This window comes from Sycon ciliatum, chromosome 13 (genome assembly GCF_964019385.1).
Source record: "Sycon ciliatum chromosome 13, ocSycCili1.1, whole genome shotgun sequence".
NCBI classification, from domain to species: Eukaryota; Metazoa; Porifera; class Calcarea; order Leucosolenida; family Sycettidae; genus Sycon; species Sycon ciliatum.
Window position 1 is genome coordinate 27,969,347 of NC_088655.1, and position 22,984 is coordinate 27,992,330.

The 22,984-nt window shown below is 47.6% G+C and overlaps 1 protein-coding gene across 2 annotated transcripts; it reads left to right on the top strand.

Annotated features, from left to right (window-relative positions):
* The first annotated feature begins 2,547 nt into the window (after positions 1-2,547).
* Positions 2,548-21,136, top strand: LOC135829963 (mucin-5AC-like). Of its 2 annotated transcripts, none has more exons than XM_065342356.1 (11): positions 2,548-2,977; positions 6,384-6,611; positions 8,781-8,999; positions 9,857-10,033; positions 12,270-12,671; positions 13,606-13,833; positions 14,854-15,072; positions 15,539-15,718; positions 16,950-16,976; positions 18,063-18,194; positions 20,227-21,136. In XM_065342356.1, exons 1-10 carry the CDS (start codon positions 2,887-2,889, stop codon positions 18,170-18,172), a joined length of 1,881 nt encoding a protein of 626 aa, XP_065198428.1. In that variant the 5' UTR covers positions 2,548-2,886; the 3' UTR covers positions 18,173-18,194; positions 20,227-21,136. The 2 variants fall into 2 exon arrangements, with proteins under 2 accessions (XP_065198428.1, XP_065198427.1); XM_065342355.1 differs by having other exon boundaries at positions 2,571-2,977; positions 16,944-16,976.
* The last annotated feature ends 1,848 nt before the right edge of the window (positions 21,137-22,984 follow it).

The window sequence follows — 22,984 nt, forward strand, 5'->3', positions numbered from 1 at the left end:
TTATGCCCATGTACTCCGTGTGGTGTAGACCAGGTGTGCATTGGTGGTCAATTCACATGGCTTCGCCAGTTGTGTGGATTGGACAGTTATCTGGCGCAAGTCTTGATCTGTCTCATTCAGATCTTGTTCGCTATCGTTGCTATAAGAGAAAATCTGTGCATTTGCAGATTTGCGTGCTTCTCTTGCGACGGGCGTATACATGGTACATGGCGTGTCAGGGGCGTAGGAAGCAGATTTCCAATGGTCGGGCAGATTTTTAGCTCGTGCGATTTTTTAATTTTAACTCCGCCCAATATGACTACATGCACTGCAGTATTCACTTCGTCTTGAGGGTTAGACATGGGGAAGTTGCCATACAGGAGTGGTGATCCCGCCTTTCGGCACCGGGAATACAGCTCGCTTGACTCTGTCTCTACTGAGTGAAGTAAAGAGGGCGATTTTACTTGGCAAAGGATTGGTATGAACAAACCAGGGAGTCGTAAAATACCGGTATTTTACGACTCCCTGGAACAAACACTGTGGTACAGTACTGTATCATGGAAGACTTGAGGTTATTGTAGGGACCGGCGGGTTATGCTCGAAAAGCAGTGAAATTGGCAGAACCATGCAAACCTTATGGCGGGCAATTCCTCGAATTCTGCTCCATTTCTTTATCCACATACCAAACATGCATGAAACTTTACCAGAAAAAGTACCGAATTCTGCCAATTTTTCTGCCGGCAGAATCCGCCGGACCCTAGGTTATACTACAGTACATGTAGGATACTCCTGAAATGCATGCAGAAGCAAGTACATGTGTATTTGAATCACAAAATTCCACTAAATTTTAAAACTGTCCGAATTGGGAGAGCTGATCACTCACTTCCACGCGCAAATTCCGTGCTGTACTCTTCAGGCAATAGCCGTCCAGCAGTTTCTTGTGGACATTCAGGAACATCAGATCAGATGATTGAGCCTTTCGGAGTTTCCTGGCGGGTTGTACTGCGTAAGTAGGACTTGCCCCTCGACCTCCGCATGGTTGAAAACGAGCTTGCTGGTTTTTTTGGCGAAACATCCGGCGGCCGCCGGACCTGCCGGACCTGTTCCCACGCCCCTGCTGTGTGTGTGTGTGTGTGTGTGTGTGTTTGCGTGTGTACGTGTGTGTACGTTTTGCGTCAGTGGGATCATTTCCAAGTCGACCCAGAGTTTGGGGATTTCAGGGCCGGGGAGGGGGGGGGGGGGGTTCAATAGCCATTATTTATTGAGTCATCTTTCCAAGATTCTACTTGTAGAACAAAAATTAATTAATTGGAAGTGTGTCCAATTCTTCAATGTTGTACAAGTCATGCATCAATGCAGCATGTTTATACACAAGTATTAGTTCAAAACCTGTGTGAGACGTCTGATCAGGGCTACATACATGTGGCCATGTACATGTACTTCGTAATAATTATAGAAGCCTCTTGTACGGGCAAAGCAAATGTGCTTACGTATCTAATATTGACTGAGTACGAGGTCAATATAGGAAATAATTTCCTATACCATGTATACTGACCAAGTACGAAGTCAATATTAGATTTATCACGACAAACAGTCCGTATTTCAAATTCCAGAACGATGACCTCATGAATCCCGGTTTTATGATTGCACATCACAACCGTTGCACCATCACCTACTCATACAGTGACCATGCTGCACTAGGCACCGTTCAACTGCGGAACTCATAAGCAGTCAAATATAAGCAGTCAATATAGCCCTAAGGAGTGAAATATGCAGGAATATTTGACTGCTTAGGTATAGCGAAAATCAATGGGAGTCAATTCTAAGGGAGTGATAAAATTAATAATAATATTATGACACAAAGTCTCAATACAAAAAAATTAACAAAACGCCAAGAATCTGAAGAAAAAGGCTCAATCCAATTCTTTGGTGCCATAACGGGAACTGAAACCCAACACAATACAAAGTCAAATCTGAGAAGATGGCAAGTACATTGTCCTTGTACATTGTAATAATAATGCTACAGACAGTCACAGTATAGTACAAAGTCATGTACCACCGGTGCACCACTCCCTGCTTTGGATCGTGACGTTTTTACGCTCACGCGGCCGAGCATGAAGCCATTGAAGGCTCAATGCCTGGTTCTGACAACAACGGATGACTGGCAGTTCTTCAACCGTACCTGAACCCACTTTCTCCGTTACAACTGCAGTGCCTTGCAACTAAAATCCGACCCCTTAGTAGTGCGTCCACATTCTAGCGGTCTCTGTTTCGTAGTTTTACCATCCTGTGTTGGGTCTTTGCGATGTGAGCGCACAGCTCAGCGGTCGGATTTCAGTTGCCAGCGCTGTATGATAACTGTGGTAGATGATCAACCGCCGGCCCGTTTCTTTTTGCTCTCTGCATGCAGCGTCACTGTCATTTTGTAGCTGACAACACTCAACAGGCTAGGCGTAACATCACCGACACGTCAACACGACAACACTCAACACGACAACAGAGAGATCTTACCCTGACTGCCCCTGAGAGTGAGAGTGAGAGCGAGAATCAGGATATGACTACAAACAGAATTCCAGACTGCCGTGAACGACAGAAATGGACAGGCACTGCGCAGGCCAATGTGCGACGGATGTGTCACGCACACGCGCGTGGTCATTATTATAGAGGCTTTGAAGAGTGGATTTTGCCAATAAAGAAAAGTTTTGTTTCTTCAGTTCAACTTTTGGTCAAGACAACGCGGGGTTAGGTTCGTTCCCTCACCCGATCGCTCGCACTAGTTTTGTAAACGCTGTCCCCAGTTGTGCGGTGCAAAGCAAATCGGAACTCCAGTTTTTTCCTGCCATTCTGGGGGTGCGGCGAGCAGCTCACTGAAGCGAAGCCGTGAAGGAGACCAGCACAGCATACACAATGAGGCGGGCGTTGCTGTCACCACTGCTGCTGTGGCTGCTGTTCACTGTAGCTATGTTCGGTCAAGTGGCAATCAGTGAAGTGCCTGCAGGTAAGTCTTGAGACTAGGCTCGTGAATGCAATCGTCCCGCGAGCGGTTCGAAAGCATTCAACGATTGTACCATATTACGTTGTAGCAATGTGATGAGTTGGGAATGCAATAATTCTAGGTGGCCTAACTATTATTATCGGCGTGTTTGGCACAAAAGATATAACCAAAAAAATATTGCCTGACGTCACCCAATGTCATCACCGAGTTCACTGTGCATACAACCCTGGTCAACCCTGGTCTATAATAGAGAATACAGACTCAGTACTGGTATCTACAATTCTACATGTACTTCAGTAAGCTTCTAGCCTGGGCTACTAGTAGTGCTGGCAAGTGAAATCCGACCCCCCCTTGCCGGGGCGCCGCGCCGCCAAGGGGGTCGGATTTCAGTTGCCAGCATTGTAGTACTGAAAAAGCCATTATTCTATTAAGAGGCGCATATAATTATAACGATTTCCCAATATCGACTGGTTTACGTGTACCAAAGGTAACGATTCTCGCTTATTCTCAACGCTCAATAGGACAGTATATGTATCGATTTCTGTATAACGATTTCTATTTTAACGACAGATTTCTCCTCGTTAACTCGTTAGAGTTAGCACTTCGTTATATTATGGCTTTTACAGTACTACAGTCATGCCAGTCGTCGCAAAATAAAATCTGGCCAATGTTATGCTGCAGTAGCTGTACGATACACGCCAGGGCAGCATGCACTATCACCGGTCATGCAACCCTGCATACATCCCCCTCTCGATTTGGTTATCCCTCTCTTTCTTGTTTAGCCGCTGACCGCTGGCACTCAGTTCCGGCATCGGTCCGCCTTGCTGCTTCACCAAGTCAATTTCGTATCGCAATCCTAGATTGGCTAGGGTACCCCGTAAGGAGACCATAGGTCTGTGGGGACTGCCCTAGAGAAATATGAATAAGTACTACATGTATACTATACTAGTCATGTACACTCACGGAGTCACTGATTCACTGCAGTGCTGATGCAGACTAATGCATGTATGCTCCCATGTCTATAGTCTACAGTCGACTTGCTTTGCGTATGACGACACTCGACGGGGCATCAGAAAAGTGTCCTCATTCGCGAAGTGTCCTTATACCCGAAGTCCCATTATACATTATGTTTTACGTATACAATAAATGAGGAGGCCGAGGGTTTATGACCAATAAAAACTATTATAAAAACCGAGGTCCCCCGAGGTTTTTATAATTAGTTTTTATTGGTCATAAACCCAAGGCCGGAGCATTTATTGTATTTAGAATCAACCAGTAAAAACTCCTACTCAATCTCCAACAACAAAATTAGCGGACAGCTGTTATTTGTGTTGCTATGACAACCCGTGTGCTGGACGAGTATTTGTTGTCATTGGTTCAATTTCTTTTAGTCTTCATAGGCTATCAGATCATTTTCCTTATTCGGTCTATTTATAACCAGTATCTATAATGAGAGTGTGGTCTGTCTCCATGGTTACCGGTGTTCATTTCATAACTATAGCCACTGCTCCTTGTTAGACCTTATCTGGAAGGCCCATTCTTGCATATTCCAACAGCAGCCAAGGGAGCTAGCTCTCTTGGTTATGCGGACTGGGTCCGATCCTAAAAAGCTGTTTTTATGAACTGTTTTTATGAACTGTTTTTATGAACTGTTTTTATTGGATAGGATATGATTATGTTCAATAAACGAGGTTTGTGTCAATGGGAGATTGACTTGGAGTTTTTACGAGTTGATTCTAAAGTTAGATGGGACTTTGCTCTGGGCATCGACATTCTGTCGTTATTCGCGAATTGTCGCTATATCCGCAGACGTTATTAGCGAAGTTGACTGCTTGGTCGGTTGGTTGGTTTATTTTCAATTGGCACAATAGACGGGAACTAGGCCCAATGATATAAAGGCGAGTAGACAGGCCGCAATTTGAAACGAAAGGAAAGGAATTTGTTGAGGGTGCAGGTTACTAGATTATTACAAAAGAAAAAAAAAGATCTGACAGAGTTGTTGCAAGTCTTGTCTTGTTCTTGTAGTGTTGCGTTTGGTGAAATCCGACCCGAAGTACAGGACCAGTACTGATTATTATATGACTGGGTTTTTTCACATTTTTTTACTGAATTCCACAGAACTATCAGGTGCTGCACAGCGGGGGCGGTGGCATATTGGATGGAAGTGGGAGCGGGGCAGAAGTAACTCCTCCGACCAAAGGTCTCGGATTCATCGTTACTCATGTGCGCCGACACGAAGGAGAAAAGAACATGTGCATCCGATAGGGAAGCACCTTTGCAAACGATAATGGGTGTGTACGTCCAGCCGCATGCGCACCACGTCCAGGGCGTCAAGGGCCGCGCAAGTTAGTTCAGGTCGCCAAATACAAATGTGTACTTTAATAGGGTCTGATTTCATGGAGCACAAGTGTAGTGGGCGGATGATGCTCAGAAACACAAGACATTCTGCTGGAAGCGCCAGAGCTGAAACTGGCAGAACCCTGCAAGGCTTCGAGCGGGGAACTCCTCGAATTCTGCCCCTCGTCTTTATCCATATACCAAACATCAGCTTGTAACATACCAGAAAAAGTGCCAAGTAAAAGCTCTGGCGGTTTGTCTGCAGTGCATGCATGAGCTGTCAAGTAACCAGTAGTTCCCCTCCTTCCAACCTGGCACATATTTTGATTTTCATGAAAACGATTCAAGGCCTCCAGTTTTGTAAAACTCTAACTCAATTGTTGAAATTTAAAGCGATTCGTAATGAAAAGCCAAAAATGAAACGAGCACAATGCAGAGCAGATCACGGCAAGGAAACCCGACTATCCGCCCTCGTCATCGCCAACTCACTCATGATCTGTCGAGTGCTTATCTCCACCATGTCGTGTCAGCTTAGTATATAGCTACATGCACTTTGTATATACTTTTTGAAGTAGCTGACTATTACTGGCAGGTCCATGTGAAGTCAGTTGTTCACAACGAAGAGAGAGAGAGAGACCGGTAGAGATCTCTTGGAAGATTTAGGAGCTGATGGGCAGCAAGTGGTATACACCGCTTTCATCCTTGCAAAAGATCTTGATGAAGACTACTTCACGGGAAGTTCGTTCTTGATCCCCATGCAAACTTTCGTACCTAGTTAAAATCTTCTCGGTGTACTGCCGAGGCAAGTAAACTCAGTCATTGAATGGTAATCGAATATGTATTGCACCCTTCGTTATAATGTGTGTGTGTGTATGCGTGTGTGTGTGTGTGTGTGTGTGTGTGTGTGTGTGTGTGTGTGTGCACGTGTGTGTGTGTGTGTGTGTGTGTTTGTGTGTGTGTGTTTGTGTGTGTGTGTGCACACGTGTGTACATGTATATGTGTGTTTCTGTGCGTATGTGTGTTTGTGCTGCTCATGTACGTGTGTTCGTACGCACGTTGCGGCGCTTCACAGGCTGCACTTGCACCGCAAGCGGCACAGCTACATACCGCATGACGTTCACCGCCACGTGGACCGACCCGACACCTCCGACTAACTTTCCGCATTGGTCAGCGCCGATCGGAACAAGTCACAGTGCTTGCTACACGATGTGGAGAAACGGCATTTTCTCCTCTCCCGGCATGAAGATCATGGCAGAACTCGGTGGTACCTCAACTCTGAAGAACGAGTTCACCGCACAAGGTACGTGTATGACTGAGAAGTACAAGCATAAACTACTGTACCGTACTCGCGAGTTTAGAGCCCTCACTTGAATAGTGTCCCAGTCTCTAAGAGCCGGTGAAAGAATACAGCCCCCTCTCGAATAGTGCCCCCCCCCCCCCCCCCCCCCCGCGGGCTTGTAGCCAAGAGCATGCGGCCACTCGAAATAACGCCCGCCCTCCGTGTGCACGCCCAGTCAGGGGAAGTCAGCACTTTTGTTTCAAAATAGCTCCCATGCCAATGTATACGCCCAGGTATGCCGGCACCACCAGTACATGTACAGGTACCGATACCCAATACTTACTGCTATGTTGATGGATGTGTTCTAGGATCGCTTTTCCCAACCAGAACAATGTTTTTGGTTCATTGAAGCGAGTATACTGTATTTGTAGTGTGCATGCCCAGCTAAAAAATGAAATGGATACAGCTACTGAGCCAGGGGAGAATTTCACCATTTCTATTTTCTTTATTCCTTTTCTTTTCTTGCCGTGGTTGGCTATCTCCCCTCTCTCGCACTTTGCGTGCCAATTGGTCATGGACCTTGAGTTGAGTGAAATAAATCGATATTAATATGTATAAATACGAACTTAGAAGTTGCGACTTCGGCGGTAATAATCATGAAGTTGGTCGCTCCAACGAGGAGCACACGCTTCTTGCCGAACTTGACACTTGACTGACTCACGACTGCCATCCGGAGCACACGAGGAGCACGTCGAACCTTTCGCTCGGTAAACCTGAAAGAAAGCACCACTCCCTGCTCAATACACAGTGTTTCGGGGAATTCACCCCTCATCAGTTGAGCTTGAGTAGGCTGAGGAAGATTGTGCCGAGCGGAAGGTTCGACGTGCTCCTCGTGTGCTCCGGATGGTAGTCGTCAGTCAGTCAAGTGTCAAGTTCGGCAAGAAGCGTGTGCTCCTCGTTGGAGCAACCAACTTTATAAATAAATATTCCAAGTATTCCAAGTATAGAGGCAAGTATTCCAAGTATACGCCCGGTTCCAAAACAACGCCCGTGCCCTTGTGAAGACCTTTGCCGCTGCTTCACTAATCAAGGCCGCTATTCTATACGCCCGGGGGCCTATATATGTTGCTGTGTTGCGAAAAGCAGTCTTCGTCTTGAGTTCGTCATGTCTAGTTGTGTGTTTGGTTGTCTTGTCACAAATATAGTCTTTCCAATGTAGTTATCTCATCGTCCACTTGTCTGAGTGTGGAGATGTGACGGGGCTGGGAGTAGGTCAAGAATGTCAAATACAACAGTGCCGTACCGGTGCTAGTCATGTCCACGTGGTTTAAGCGACCACCCAACGGTGCGAGGACGGCGAGCGCGGCCTGCCGTCAGTCCAGTACCACTGGGCGCAGTAGGTGCAGGCGAAACAAAAAAAATAACGCTACATGTATTTACGTGTGGAGTAACATCTGCTCAGCCATTTAATCTAGTGCAGTAAAACCTGTCAAGGCGACCGCTCGGATAAGGCGACCACCTGTCCATGAAGGCCACTGTAATCAGGACCACGGGATGCTATTTGCAGTCAAATGACCCTGAATAAGGAGATCACCTGGTAACAGAGACCACATTTTTGAAGGTCCCTCGAGCGGTCGTCTTAAACAAGTTTCACTGTGCACTGTACAGCTTTTAAATTTGATCTTTATTACAAGACTCTCTTTTTTTCATTTCGTTTCCCACTCTCACACATACACACACACACACACATGCTCACAATCAATTCTGCCGTCGTGAGTCCAATTCGATACGAGAATAATAAATAATTTCCGTGTCCACCTGCACGGGCCTGGTTACCGTATATTTTTTATATTTATTGCAACACCTCAAGACTCGGTGGAAACACCGGCCAATGTTAAGAGAGTGGGTGATTGCCAACCACGGCGAAAAATAAAAGTAAGGGGAAAGAAAACAAAAGAGTAGCAAAGTTGCTGTGTGGAAAAATAAACTGTCATTATCCTCAAACTGCTCATGTAGTACAACTATCAAGACTCACCAATAAAAAAGTCCATTTTGCATGGTTGAACAGAAAAAAGGGAGGCAAACAGAATAAGAAGCGGATTTTATCAGAAAGCCTGATGAGGATCCATTTGATTTTCATGTTTCGCTTGCTGGCTGCTTCTCCTTGCTATATTTTTTTCTTTTCTACAGGAGCTCAAACGTTGAGCACCTTTCAGTCAGGCGGCATCGGATCGGCCTCAGGTACATCAACAACCACGTTCACAGTCGATCGTTATCACCCGTTGGCATCCGTGGCCACCATGATTGCGCCGAGTCCCGACTGGTTTGTGGGCGCGTACTCTGAGAACCTGTGCGACGGCAGTAGCTGGAAGCAGTCCCTCGTCGTACAGGCTTTCCCGTGGGATGCTGGTGAGTGGTGGTTAGTGCTGTGTGTCACATGACCATTTCCATGGAAAGTGCCAATCGGCGGCCTTAGACAAGATGATGAGCTCCCTGCCCAAGCTGGCTACTTTTCCGGGGCAGGTCGATACTCAACATACGAAGTCTGAAGAAAATGTTGAACGGTCTCTGCTGGGATGACGACTACACCATAGCTCAGTGGTTAGAGCATCGCTAGCTACAAGCGAAGGTCCCTGGTTCCAGTCCTGGTGGTGACAGTCAATTTTTCTTCAGACTTTTCCTGTTTGTGTCTTTCCCTCAAACTAGTGAATATAGTATACTGTGACATAATACTAGATCCGTACCACGTGGTCTTGTCCCTCTCGCTATCTCCCTCTTATTCTCCCTCTATCTCATCCTTGCTAACACCACGTCTCCTTTTTCATCTCTCTTTCTCATTCTCTTTCTCATTCTCGCTCTCTCTCTCTCTCTCTCTCTCTCTCTCTCTCTCTCTCTCTCTCTCTCTCTCTCTCTCTCTCTCTCTCTCTCTCTCTCTCTCTCTCTCTCTCTCTCTCTCTCTCTCTCTCTCTCTCTCTCTCTCTCTCTCTCTCTCTCTCTCTCTCTCTCTCTCTCTCTCTCTCTCTCTCTCTCTCTCTCTCTCTCTCTCTCTCTCTCTCTCTCTCTCTCTCTCTCTCTCTCTCTCTCTCTCTCTCTCTCTCTCTCTCTCTCTCTCTCTCTCTCTCTCTCTCTCTCTCTCTCTCTCTCTCTCTCTCTCTCTCTCTCTCTCTCTCTCTCTCTCTCTCTCTCTCTCTCCCTCTCCCTCTCTCTCACTCTCTCTCTCTCTCTCTCCCTCTCTCTCTCCCTCTCTCTCTCCTTCTCTCTCTCAGGTACTGACAGCGGTTTAGACTGGAACTCTGCTAACCAAGCCACCAGCCCGGCACAGACCATTGCTCGCATCACTGAGACTAGCCCACGCACGTCAGTATACCGTAAAACCACCGGGACTACTACATCCATGGGCAACATCAGGTTTGACCTTGTCGGCACTAACACAGCAAGCAGCGGTAAGTCAGACATGGTATTTTTATTTGAAAATAGTGCAAACCTCGCTTGATAGCTAAATATGTACGAGTATTACGATGATATCATGCTACAAGGCGTGGCACTGTTTTCCATAGAGTGTGTCCTCCATCCTGCGACATGCTGTCGTCGTAGTTTCGTTACTTGTTAAGCCCGGAATCTAGTAAAGTGAAGGGAACTGATATCCAACCCTAGTTCGGAGCTGCCCTCACATTGCAAAATAATTAAACATAAATAAAAATGCTACAAGGAACCGCAATCAATGCGACACGCTGAATCGACATTTATGTATACTCGTTGTCTCCTCGCTGTTTATTTAAAGCTACAAGGCGTCAACACCTTCCTAAGGATGTGCAGACTCCACTGTAGCCACTTCATGTTTCACACAGTTATACACCACTACTCGAAAACGGTCTCTTGGCTACAAATTCTTCCAAAAATAATAAATATCCAAATATTAAAACAGTTTAAGAATAGCAATCAACAAGATGAACTGAATCGTGATGTGATGGACAAAGGGGAATATGTGACTGCCGTAAGGCGGAAATTGGCTCGTTCTTCCACGTACACGTGCGATAAAGCCGTTGTGAAATGTCGATTCAGTTCGTCCTGTTGATCGCTATCCTTAAAAAAATATAAAATAAACAGCAGCTTGTACACTACCAAATGAGCCTCTCGATCCAAAGAGGGGCTTGTGTGTTTAAAAAAAAAACTTTTTGAAGCTATCTTCTACACCTTGACATTGCTGTAATCTAGCAGATTGCTCGGCAAAAAACTTCAGTCAAAAATTTTTATCCATCAAAGAATTATTGGTGTTTGAACTCCGGTGTTCCAATCTCTTTTACGATACACTCAACTTTCAGATGTGTCATTTTTTAACACTGCATAACCCCCCTGTTCGTATCTGTTGTAGGCTCAAATACAGACCGCTAAACTCGGTGCTGCACCCGAGCACAAAAACCAGCGGTCGGATTCCAGTAGCAACCATGGTACTGGGCCAAGTGCCACGGTATACCGATCAACAAGCCTTCAGACCACGTCGGGGATGATTTTATAATTTTTACATTGTGACATGGGCGGAGGTTTACAGTCCATTCAGCGGAAACAGTCCCGCTGGTTTTTGAAAGTCGGATTTGCGCCGAATTGAGGATCAAAAAACCCACTTTAAATCTCAAAAATCTGGGTTTTGGATCTGCTTCTCGATACATTTGTCCATGGCATACCTGTCCTAATTTTGTAAAACCTTTCTGAATTTCTTTTTCCCTGTTCTTGGACTTTTTTGGCCTCAAATGCGGCAAGGAGTAATTGCACGGGTCACACAATGCAGGATGCACTGTTATTTTCACGAAATCTGCAACTACATGTGGGAGACACCCAAAAGCTAGGGTGCCAGTTTCTAATGAATGGACTGTAGAGGTTACTCGAATGATTTCACCAGGATTTTGGAATGGATGCAAGTATGCAAATATATGAGCGTGAGTCAGCAGTTTTTCGAATGGGCACGGCGTGAGCATCGTGAGTCGCTCGTGCAAAGGAAATGCTGTGCGGCAAAGTATGCCGCTGTGCAACTTCGCCGAAGCACCTCAGCTGATGGCGTAATCGGGTAACCTCTATTGTTGAGCTGCATGCGCTTGACTAAGTAAACGACGTCTGATGTGTATGTGTACGCGACGTCATAGAAACCGCTTTGCCACGGGTCAGGGCAACCCTGCCTGGGAGCTCATGTATTCAATTGAGAAAAACAAGAAAGTTGTTGGCCTGTTCAAAGATGAACTCGGTGGGAAACTGATAACGAGTTTGTGGGACTTCGTTCCAAGATGTACAGTTACTCTGGTGAGGAAAGCGGAAAAAGAGCAAAGGGGGTGAAAACAGCAGTGCTCAAGAAAACTTTCACACATGAATTCCATGAAAAAGTCTGTTGTTTGGTACAGGGCTCCTTGTGTTGTTTGAGAGTGTGAGTAGGACACGTCGATCTCTTCTTAGAACATGCACGTAACAGTCCTTTGTGGCCAGCTGGCTCGCCCATGCCATCACGAGTACCGTATTATGAGTTGACAGCTCACACGCATGGTGGCCTGTGGACGTGCGATCCTGTCTGTTGTTTCATTCGTTTGTGCCTGCGTGGATGAAATGTACTCTGTGTGTGTGTGCGTGTGTGTGTGTATGTGTGTGTGTGTGTGTGTGTGTGTGTGCATGTGTACATCTTTTATGGTAACACAGGAACTGATCCGCAATGCTCAATGTGTGCAACACCGACAACTGTGGCAGCCACAACCACTGCCGCGCCTGCCGCGACAACCACCCCCGCACCAGCGGTGACCACCACCCCATTGCTCATTGGTGGCTGTTCCGGAACCCAATACGGATGTTGTCCGGACGGGACGACGGCCGCTTCGGGACCAAACCAACTCGGCTGTCCTTCAGTGGCAACAGGCACAGCAGCACCAGCAATGACTACCACCGGCTTACCGGCAATGACCACCACTCAGATGCTCATTGGTGGCTGTGCCGGAACCCAGTACGGATGTTGCCCGGACGGAACAACGGCTGCGTCGGGACCAAACCAACTCGGCTGTCCTTCAGCTCCGACAAGCTCTGCTCAAGGGTCTACCGAAGCGCAGTGTAAGTGAAGCGCGGTGACCTGTCTTGCCAAGCCTGCCAGGCCTAGGCCCGGACCGATGCCAGGACCTTTATCGTCACAAACATGTGTGTATGTGTGTGTGTGTGTGTGTGTGTGTGTTACCGGTTTGTAAGTCGACCCCGGTCATATGTCAACCTTGAAGTTTGTATGCATACGTGCGTGCGTGCACATACACACACACGCACGCACACTTTGACCTTGATAGGTTACACGGTCCCCGTCAGGGGAGAGGGGTGGAAGAGGCTAAGGAGCAGCACTCCTGATGGCGTACTAGACAGTGACGGAACGTCGGAACTTCCTTTGGGAAGGGCACTCAAACGGGAAGTCGGCCCTTTCCGACACTGTCCTTCGTTTCGTGAGGTCGCACTTGTGTCTGGCCGGGGCACACACACACACACCTCAGACCTCAGACCTGCCCATCGCGGAAGCGATGATAGCGAACAGCTATGTTAGACATAGCAACTTGTGCTGGGATTACACCATCCAACAGCTTGCAAGGCTGATGAATTGACCGCCACTATTTTTAGCCTGGTATCCACCACACAGCTGATTGAAGTGACTTTTTCTGGCCAGTGAATCCACACACACACACACACACACACACACACACACACACACACACACACACACACATACACACACACACATACACACACACACACACACACACACACACACACACACACACACACACGCACACACACACACACACACGCACACACACACACACACGCACACACACGTACGCATGTGTGTGTGTGTACTGTATTTTACTATGTTACGGTATGTGTTGGTGCGGTTGTGCGTGCATGTGTGTGTATGTGTGTGCGGGCGAGTGTGCGGGTGTGCACGTGTGTGTGCGTGGGTGTGTATGTGTGTGCATGTGTGTGCGGGTGTGAACGTGTCTTTCTCTAGCATGCGGCTGTACGGCGAACGGCACGGCTACGTACCGCATGACGTTCACGGCCACTTGGACTGACCCGACACCTCCGTCTAACTTTCCCCACTGGTCTTCGCCAATCGGAACCAGTCACAGTGCCTGCTACACAATGTGGAAAGGCGGTATTCTTTCCTCTTCCGGCATGAGGAGCATGGCTGAAGTCGGTACCACCGGAACTCTGAGGAACGAGTTCGCCGCGCAAGGTATGGTACGCTAGGTATAGCTTGGTGTACACACGTGTGTGTCTATGTGGCGGAATATGCGGTGTGTGTGTGTGTGTATATGTGTGTGTGTGTGTGTGTGCGTGTGTGTGTGTGTGTGTGTGTGTGTATGTGTGCGCGTGCGTATGTGCATGTCTGGTATATGTGTGTGTGTGCCAAAAAAATGAAAAATGGAGATTCACTGGCTGGAAACAAGCCACTTCAATCAGCTGTTGTATAGGTTATGGCTGGTGTAATGGCTGCAGAGAGGTGTTACGGCCTGTTTTCCCCCGACTTTGAAATACAGAGTGTGGCCCCGGAGAACCCGAGTGATGAAAACCAGAGTGAGCTGAGTACGGTGGCTGTCTGTGTCTGCATAACATCCCACTGCAAGGGTGTAGCTGGTCCTCCTTTCAGGGGGAGGGGGGGGGGGGGGGGTTGTGCACGGCCGCATATGTGTAAGATGGCTGGTGCATGTCATTCATGTTCATTGCGTGCTGAACCTAGGTCGAAATGTTTTAAGGGCAGGGGTGGGAGGGGGGGGGGGTACACTCGCCCCATGTGCCCCGTGCGAGCTACGCGTCTGTGCTGGATGAAGAGGTGAGCGTAGACAGGGGGGTGTGCGGTGGGTGTGAGATACTTGAGCTGCAGCTGCCCAGCAGGAGATCTGCTTGAATCTTATTGAAACGCTCACCATTCAAGACACATTGCCGCACACATACAACAAGTCCGCTTTTGTGATAATTCATGATCGGCGAAAGCTGTTGTTGTTTGGTCCGGCCATACCCTAGTCTTTCGCATACTTTGTGTATGATATGGAGGGTATACACATGACTTTCATACAGTTTGTGTATGATATGGAGGGTATACACATGACTTCCTCAGCAGTAAACACATGCTGGTGGTCAAAAGGTTTGTCCGCCCATAGCCTGATCGACCAGACTGGCTCCACCGGGCCTGGGATGCAGCCTAAGTTTAGCTAGAATAATAATTTCTTGTCTATCTCCTCCTTCCTGTGCTCAGGTGCAAACACGCGGTCTACGTTTCAGGGTAACTTCCTGGGCTCGGCCTCGGGTACATCGACAGCCTCATTCACAGCCGATCGTTACCGACCGTTGGTATCCGTGGCCACCATGATTGCGCCAAGTCCCGACTGGTTTGTGGGCGCATACTCTGAGAACCTGTGCGACGGCAGTAGCTGGAAGCAGTCCGTTACCGTGCAGGCATATCCCTGGGATGCTGGTAAGTCAAGGGATGGTCAGTATGGATGTGTGTGTGTGTGTGTGTGTGTGTGTGTGTGTGTGTGTGTGTGTGTGTGTGTGTGTGTGCGTGTGCGTGCGTGTGTATGCGTGTATGTGTGCATGTGTGTATGTGTGTGTGTGAGTGCATGTGTGTTAGCGCCGACGGGGACACTGCATATCCATCTGTTTACCCGTCCGCTAGTGTGTCTATCTATCTGTCAGTATGTTGGTCTGTCTGTCTGTCTGTCTGTCTGTCTGGCAGATAGGCAGACCAAACAACAAAAGCAAGACATGTCTGATTGATACTGATATATTTATTTACTTTCTATTTGTCTGTCTGTCTGTCCGACCATCCGTCTGTCTGTCCGTCCATCCGTCCATCCATCTGTCTGTCCGTCCATCCTTCTGTCTGTCTGTCCGCCCATCCGCCTGTCAATCTGTCCGTTTCTCCGTCTGCCTTTCCGCAGGTACCGACAGCGGTGAGTCGTGGAACTCAGGCAACCAGGTCACCAGCCCGGCACAGCCCATAGCCCGCATCACTGCCACCAGCTCACGCACAACCGTGTACCGCAAGACGTCCGGCAGCACCGCCTCAATGGGTACGATCACGTTTGACCTGGTCAGCACGTCTGCAACCGACGATGCAGGTGAGACTAGATATTTGAGCCTCCGAAGTATTACCAGACTTTCCGGAGTATTACCAGACTTTCCGAAGTATAAGCCGCAGTGTAAAAGCCATTATTCTAACGAGGCGCATACAATAATAACGATTTCCCAAAATTGACTTGTTTACGTGTACCAAAGGTAACGATTCTCAACGCTCAATAGGACAGATATGTAGCGATTTCTATTTTAACGACAGATTTTTCCTCATTAACTCGTTAGAGTTAGCACTTCGTTAGAATAATGGCTTTTACAGTATAAGCCGCGCTGGAGTACTAGTAACACTGGAGTATATGCCGCACTGGAGTACAAGTCGCACTGGAGTATGAGACGTACGCAGATTTTGTGTCACGGAATACAGCCATCTACCCTGTTTAACACTGCTTAGAGCAGGGGGTCAAATCCAGTTGGATCGCGCCCGGGATGGATACCCTGATGCTGTGAATCCTTTTTTTTTCTTCACCTTTTCCTGAACAGCTTACGTCTTATGCGTGGTGAGCCCATAGGTGGAATAATTTCCAATTCCACCCAGAGTTTTGGGATTCCAGGGGTGTCGGCTGTTGAGCAGTTTAATAGCCGATCGAGTGATATTTCCAAGATTCCTTTTGAGTCACTCTCCCCGCTCCCGGGCAGACCCATGTGGCCAGTTTTAGCTGTGAGCAAGTACAAGTGTGTGCGTGTGTGTGTGTGTGTGTGTGTGTGTCCCATATGGTGCAGTGGTATGTGCAGCGATTTCCAATCGAGAGGTTTCTCGGGTTCGATTCCCGACGATTATGGTCACACACGTCTTTCTTCTCTTTCTCAGACTCCTCCTGACTTTGCTCTCATTCTCCTGGGTGGTTGCCAACAGCCAGTGCATGCCGGAGTATGTGGTGTGATGTGTGTGCGGAAAAAAAGACCAAAAGGTAGGGATTCAATGGCCAGAAAAAGTCACTTCCTAGCTGTGTGGTGTAGACCAGGCTGAATAGTGGCGGTCAATTCTTCAGCCTTGCAAGCTGTTGAATGGTGCAATCCCAGCACAAGTTGCTATGGCTTCTGCTGTAGCATCGCTATCATCACCTCCGGCGATGAGCGTCAAATGGTCAAATGGTGTATGTGTGTGTGTTTATGTGTGTGTGTGTGTGTGTGTGTGTGTGTGTGTGTGTGTGTGTGTGTGTGTGTGTTTCTCACTCCGTATGTCTCCCATTTACTGTGTCTTTTTTTGCCTAGCTGTAGCCGATCCCAGCTGCACAACATGTGCAGGTAAGCCATCATGACTGTGTCCTGCAGGTTCGTGTGTGCCGGTGTGTGTGTGTGTGTGTGTGTGTGTGTGTGTTTCTCTCTCCGTACATATTTGTACAATCCTGGCCAGAGGAACCCAACCTCATGAATATAATAGTGCCGAGGGCTATGCAGTCCTAGCACCGCACAAAACACTCTGCGCACTCGAGCGCAGCACTGCTTTTATCAAGTACATTGAAACCTGTCTAAGATGACCGCCCAAGGGACCTTCAAAATGTGGTCTCTGTTACCAGGTGATCTCCTTACCCAGGGTCATTTGACGGGAAACAGCATCCCTTGGTCCTAGGTTTCAGTGATCGTCTGGGACAGGTGGTCGCCTTATCAGAGTGGTCGCCTTGACAGCTTTTACTGTACTTGAAGTCAACAAATATTCGGAGCATATTTATTTTCGGCTATTTTCGGCCTGATCATATTTGGCGGAAAATTTGTTGCGGCCGAAATTTTGTTTTGCAAGGTTCCGTGTGACAGCGTGTACAGGCAGCAGCAGTACAGGCCGAAAATTTGTTGCAGCCGAAATGTGTTTTAGCCCTGGGAGGCGGAGATTTGAATGGGGCGAAACACTTGTCGACTTGCTGTAATTGGATTTCTCTGACCAGAACTGTACCGGCAGTGATCCTGACTGTACTACACATGATTTGTATATTTTTAATGACTCGCTAAAAGTGCTACACATTTGTCTAGTCGGCGTATGTTCAAACATCACTTCACTTGCATTGCTTGTCTCCTTTCACTCGTTGCCTTTTCGCTTCCCCAACCGGAGACGGTCACCCAATATCAGATGGGTCTGCTGAGGAAAGAAATGATTTTACTGCAGCATGGATTGAACGTTGTCTTACGATGTGTGTGTTTGTGTGTGTGTGTGTGTGTGTGTATGTGTATGTGTGTGTGTATATGTGCATGTGTGCGTGTGTGCATGTGTGTGTGTGTGTGTGTGTGTGTGTGTGTGTGTGTGTGTGTGTGTGTGTGTGTGTGTGTGTGTGTGTGTGTGTGTGTGCGTGTGTGCGTGCATGCATGCGTGCGTGCGTGTGTGACTCCTGCGCACTGCAGCTACCGGAACAGTTGGTAATCCCGACCCGAGTTCGGCTGGACTCAGTGCTGGAGTCTTGGTTGGCCTCGTCGCTGCATGTGCTGCTGTCGCCATGGCCACAGTAGCCTGAAGACCATGTGCTATAGATAACGGTAAATGCAGGGTGATACTGATTGTTTTACGGGCAACTTTTGTCCTGAAATGAGACTTCAGCCGTCACAGCACTCTCAGTCGCCGAAGAACTGGGGGTCAGCCTTCTAGCCTGGACTGTTCTTATGTTCATGCATTGCTGTCTATGCACAGTTGAGCCGCCATGTATCCATTGCTATGCTGTGCTTGGTGAAATTCTAGCCTGGTCGTTCTTCGGCACTCCGTTCTTCGGCGCCCAACAGTTCTTTACTGCTGTTGCTGCTGCTGCTGCTGCTTTCTCCCGCCGCTACCATGACCGCTATTGCTGCTGCTGCGGCTGCTATTGTACAGTTGCTGCTGCTAAATAAAATCTGATCACGTGAATCAAACTTGCACCTTTGCGCTAAGTTCACATCCCGGTGTTCGCAGGTGCCGGGACTGAACAGCACGTGTCGGCGGGGCATTGATGCGCTGCTGATCGGATTTCGTTGAGCAGCAACGCCATAGCTCTTGTTCTCCCATCGGCGGTTTCGTAGTCGTTTTCCTGTGCGTAGTCCCCACCTTCAGTGTGTATTGCCCTCACCAACTCTAACGTATTGACAAACACCCCGATTCCCAGTACTGTATAAGCAGAAATATTCGTCTGGAATTTAATTTCGTCCTTTTCTCGTCCAAGGGGGCTTTTTGGACAAAATTAAGTGTCGGAATAATGTCGATTTTGTCCAGCTTTTCAACACACTCTTATGCGCTCCATGGACAAAGTTCTTAAAGGGGAAGTTAAGGCAAAAATTAAAATTTCACCAGTTGTAGTCTTCGGGGTGCTGAGTCGAATGGTCTTGGTCCGAGAAAGCTGAGACGCTCCCTTCCTACTTGAATCCCAATCGAACTCGCGCACTTCCACCGAAACTGGGTGACTGCGCCCTACTAGATGGGGATTTGTACGCAAAATGTCACTAAAAGCGCCATTTCGTTCTTATAAAAGCACGGATGACCGCGATTGGCCCATATGTTGTAGTCTTTTGGACGCTGAGTCGACTGGTTTTGGTCCGAAAAGGCTGCGATGCAGCGTTCCTCCTTTATTCCCAATCGAACATGGTTGAACAAGCGGTCACGTGCTCCTGGGTGCCCAAATCACCTTGTCACCACACCAGCAGGCGACAAATTTCACACCAAGGTTCAACTCGAGTGACAGGAGTGCACCCAAAAAAGGTCAAACAGGCTAGTAAGTTGTACCCTGCAGGCACGGTGACCAGGTGACTGGTGTACGCAGGAGCACGTGACCGCTTGTTCAACCATGTTCGATTGGGAATAAAGGAGGAACGCTGCGTCGCAGCCTTTTCGGACCAAAACCAGTCGACTCAACGTCCAAAAGACTACAACATATGGGCCAATCGCGGTCATCCGTGCTTTTATAAGAACGAAATGGCGCTTATAGTGACATTTTGCATACAAAACCCCATCTCGTAGGGCGCAGTCACCCAGTTTCAGTGGAAGTGCGCGAGTTCGATTGGGATTCAAGTAGGAAGGGAGCGTCTCAGCTTTCTCGGACCAAGACCATTCGACTCAGCACCCCGAAGACTACAACTGGTGAAATTTTAATTTTTGCCTTAACTTCCCCTTTAACCAGGCCAACTCCTTTTCTTTGGAAGTGGACGAGATTATTGACCGACTGAAATTTCTGCCTGTGCAGCATCCCTGTTGGCGGTACATGTATCGCTGGCTTCTGTTCCTTGTTGCTTTGTGTCGTTTTCTTTGTGTGGTCCCTACATTCAGTGCTTATTGCCCTCACCAAATGTACCGTGCTGATAAACACTGCTGCTCCCAGTACTACAGTTGCGCTCCTGAAATCCGACCCAAAGTTCAAAGCAGGCGCCCTCATCTAGCACGCCCTTGACGCCCTGGAAGTGGCACGAATGCGGCTGGACGTACACATGGACAAATACAATGATGTAATCGGAACTGGTCCAGGGCGTCAGCTTTGCACTTCGGGTCAGATTTCAGTGAGCGCAACTGCAGTATCTCTGTTCTCTGTTCCTTGTCTATTTTTATCTGCAGGTGCAACGAAAACTGGCCTAGGCGGTGGATCTGCTCTCTGGAGCGCTCTGAAACTAAATCAGAGTGATGCGAGAGCTCTGCCATTGTTTGGCCAGTGCATCTGGCCAGTTCCTCTCACTACACAATGCGGTACGGCAGTCACCGGGCATGCAACACCGGAATACACAGCACCACCGCCAGGCTACAGGCAATGACTTTTGCCAATCCTACAATAATATTCATAGAAATCACTCGGATGTAGAGCCAAGGATTATTCAGTTTAGTTTAGTGACTGGTGGTGTTAGTGGACATTATAGTGTAACTTGTAGTTCCTTGGTCCTTTTCACTTTTTATAGAAATCACCACCAAAAAATTACACCCCCCCTCTGGGGATGCTTTTTTGTTGTGTATGCAGATCTTTACAATTATAGAATTTACTGAGATAAACAATTCTAGGGATCAGTTGGGGAAGTGAAGTTCTCCCAATACTTTCAAAATATAAACAATTCTAAAAATAATTCTAATATAATTCTATACGGGTTCTCTTTTAGAGAACCCTTGAATGGGTCCAGTTATATAGTTGGACCTATTATTGTTTTAGAGAACCCTTATAGAATTATTGAAAGCTAGATTTGCAATCGCGCGAGTGTGTGTGTGTGTGTGTGTGTGTGTGTGTGTGTGTGTATGTGTGCACGCATGTTGGGTGTTTATCAAACATATAATTATGTTTTATGTTCTCGACTAGCTGCTACCAAGCGGAGAGGTCATGTCTCACGCAAGCTGTTGCCATAGTGTCCTTTTCCTGCTTTGGATCAATCCCCGCATTGTTTCCAACATTTACCTTTCTATATGCTAGCTTTTTCCAATTTATCCTCTCTCTCAATCAAATTTTCGTGGCAATAGGATGTCAATGATCTTCACCATGACCTTATCTGCCCTGCCTGAAATGACCCGTCAGTAGGCCTTTGCGGAGCATGCGTGATCAAATTTGCAGATTCTGCTCGACTCCGTACGCGTACAAAGCGTATGGCTCGAATTCGGCTCCTCTTCCATCTACCAAACATGCATGGCTCATGGTCATGTGACAAAAGAAGACCGAGTAGAGTCGGGCTTCACAATCTATCACGTGACCACACAGGGCAGTCATGTTGGTACCAACTTCACTCAACCCCTGTATGTATGGGTCACATGGTGTCAGCCATGTTGGTTCCAACTCCACTCAACCCCTGCATCTATGGGCCATGTGATGTTAGCCATATTGGTTCAACTTTGTTGTTGTTGTTGTTGTTGATGTTGTTGTTGTTGTTGTTGTTGTTGTTGTTGTTGTTGTTGTTGTTGTTGTTGTTGTTGTTGTTGTTGTTGTTGTTGTTGTTGTTGTTGTTGTTGTTGTTGTTGTTGTTGTTTATTTATTTTAGTATTTTTACATCGCATGTCAAACGGGCAGTTCTGCCCAATATTATGAAAGCGACGACAACCAGAAGGAAGAGTCAGAAATGAAGAGAAAAAGAAATAAAAATACGAAAATGGAACTAGCAATGAGGGGAGGAGGCCGGGTTAAAGGGGAAGTTAAGGCAAAAATTAAAATTTCACCAGTTGTAGTCTTCGGGGTGCTGAGTCGAATGGTCTTGGTCCGAGAAAGCTGAGACGCTCCCTTCCTACTTGAATCCCAATCGAACTCGCGCACTTCCACCGAAACTGGGTGACTGCGCCCTACGAGATGGGGATTTGTATGCAAAATGTCACTAAAAGCGCCATTTCGTTCTTATAAAAGCACGGATGACCGCGATTGGCCCATATGTTGTAGTCTTTTGGACGCTGAGTCGACTGGTTTCGGTCCGAAAAGGCTGCGATGCAGCGTTCGCCCCTAATTCCCAATCGAACATGGTTGAACAAGCGGTCACGTGCTCCTGCGTACACCAGTCAGCTGGTCACCGTGCCTGCAGGGTACAACTTACAGCCTGTTTTGACCTTTTTTGGGTGCAGTCCTGTCACTCGAGTTGAACCTTGGTGTGAAAGTTGTCGCCTGCTGGCGTGGTGACCAGGTGATTTTGGCACCCAGGAGCACGTGACCGCTTCTTCAACCATGTTCGATTGGGAATAAAGGAGGAACGCTGCATCGCAGCCTTTTCGGACCAAAACCAGTCGACTCAGCGTCCAAAAGACTACAACATATGGGCCAATCGCGGTCATCCGTGCTTTTATAAGAACGAAATGGCGCTTTTAGTGACATTTTGCATACAAATCCCCATCTAGTAGGGCGCAGTCACCCAGTTTCGGTGGAAGTGCGCGAGTTCGATTGGGATTCAAGTAGGAAGGGAGCGTCTCAGCTTTCTCGGACCAAGACCATTCGACTCAGCACCCCGAAGACTACAACTGGTGAAATTTTGATTTTTGCCTTAACTTCCCCTTTAACCCGGCCTCCTCCCCTCATTGCTAGTTCCATTTTCGTATTTTTATTTCACGTTCGAGATATCAGAAACCAGGGGGATCCGCGGAGCAGGAACAGGTACTACTCAAAAGAAGACTGGATGCATTGTTTCGGAAAGAATTTCTACGAGGTTGGGTTGTGATGTCGATAGGCAGTGAGTTGTAGAGGGTGAGGGGACTGTTGATGGGGGAATCTCGGTGCCTGTGTGTGTGCGTGTCCGATGGAGTAGGTCCTTGTCTGTCGAAGGGTGTATGGTTGGTGTAGACGTTGTGGTGCAAGATGTGGTTGTTGCAGGTGTGGTGGGGAGGTTTGGTGGTGAATGTCCCATGCTAGTAGGACTTGTTTAACAAG

What these genes read in the sequence shown, in the direction of transcription:
- LOC135829963 (XM_065342355.1), top strand. Translation starts at nt 2,887, where the DNA reads ATGAGGCGGGCGTTGCTGTCACCACTGCTGCTGTGGCTGCTGTTCACT. An exon ending in CACTAACACAGCAAGCAGCG is followed by an intron (nt 10,034 to 12,269) that starts GTAAGTCAGACA and finishes ATGGTAACACAG; the next exon opens with GAACTGATCCGCAATGCTCA. An exon ending in AGGGTCTACCGAAGCGCAGT is followed by an intron (nt 12,672 to 13,605) that starts GTAAGTGAAGCG and finishes GTCTTTCTCTAG; the next exon opens with CATGCGGCTGTACGGCGAAC.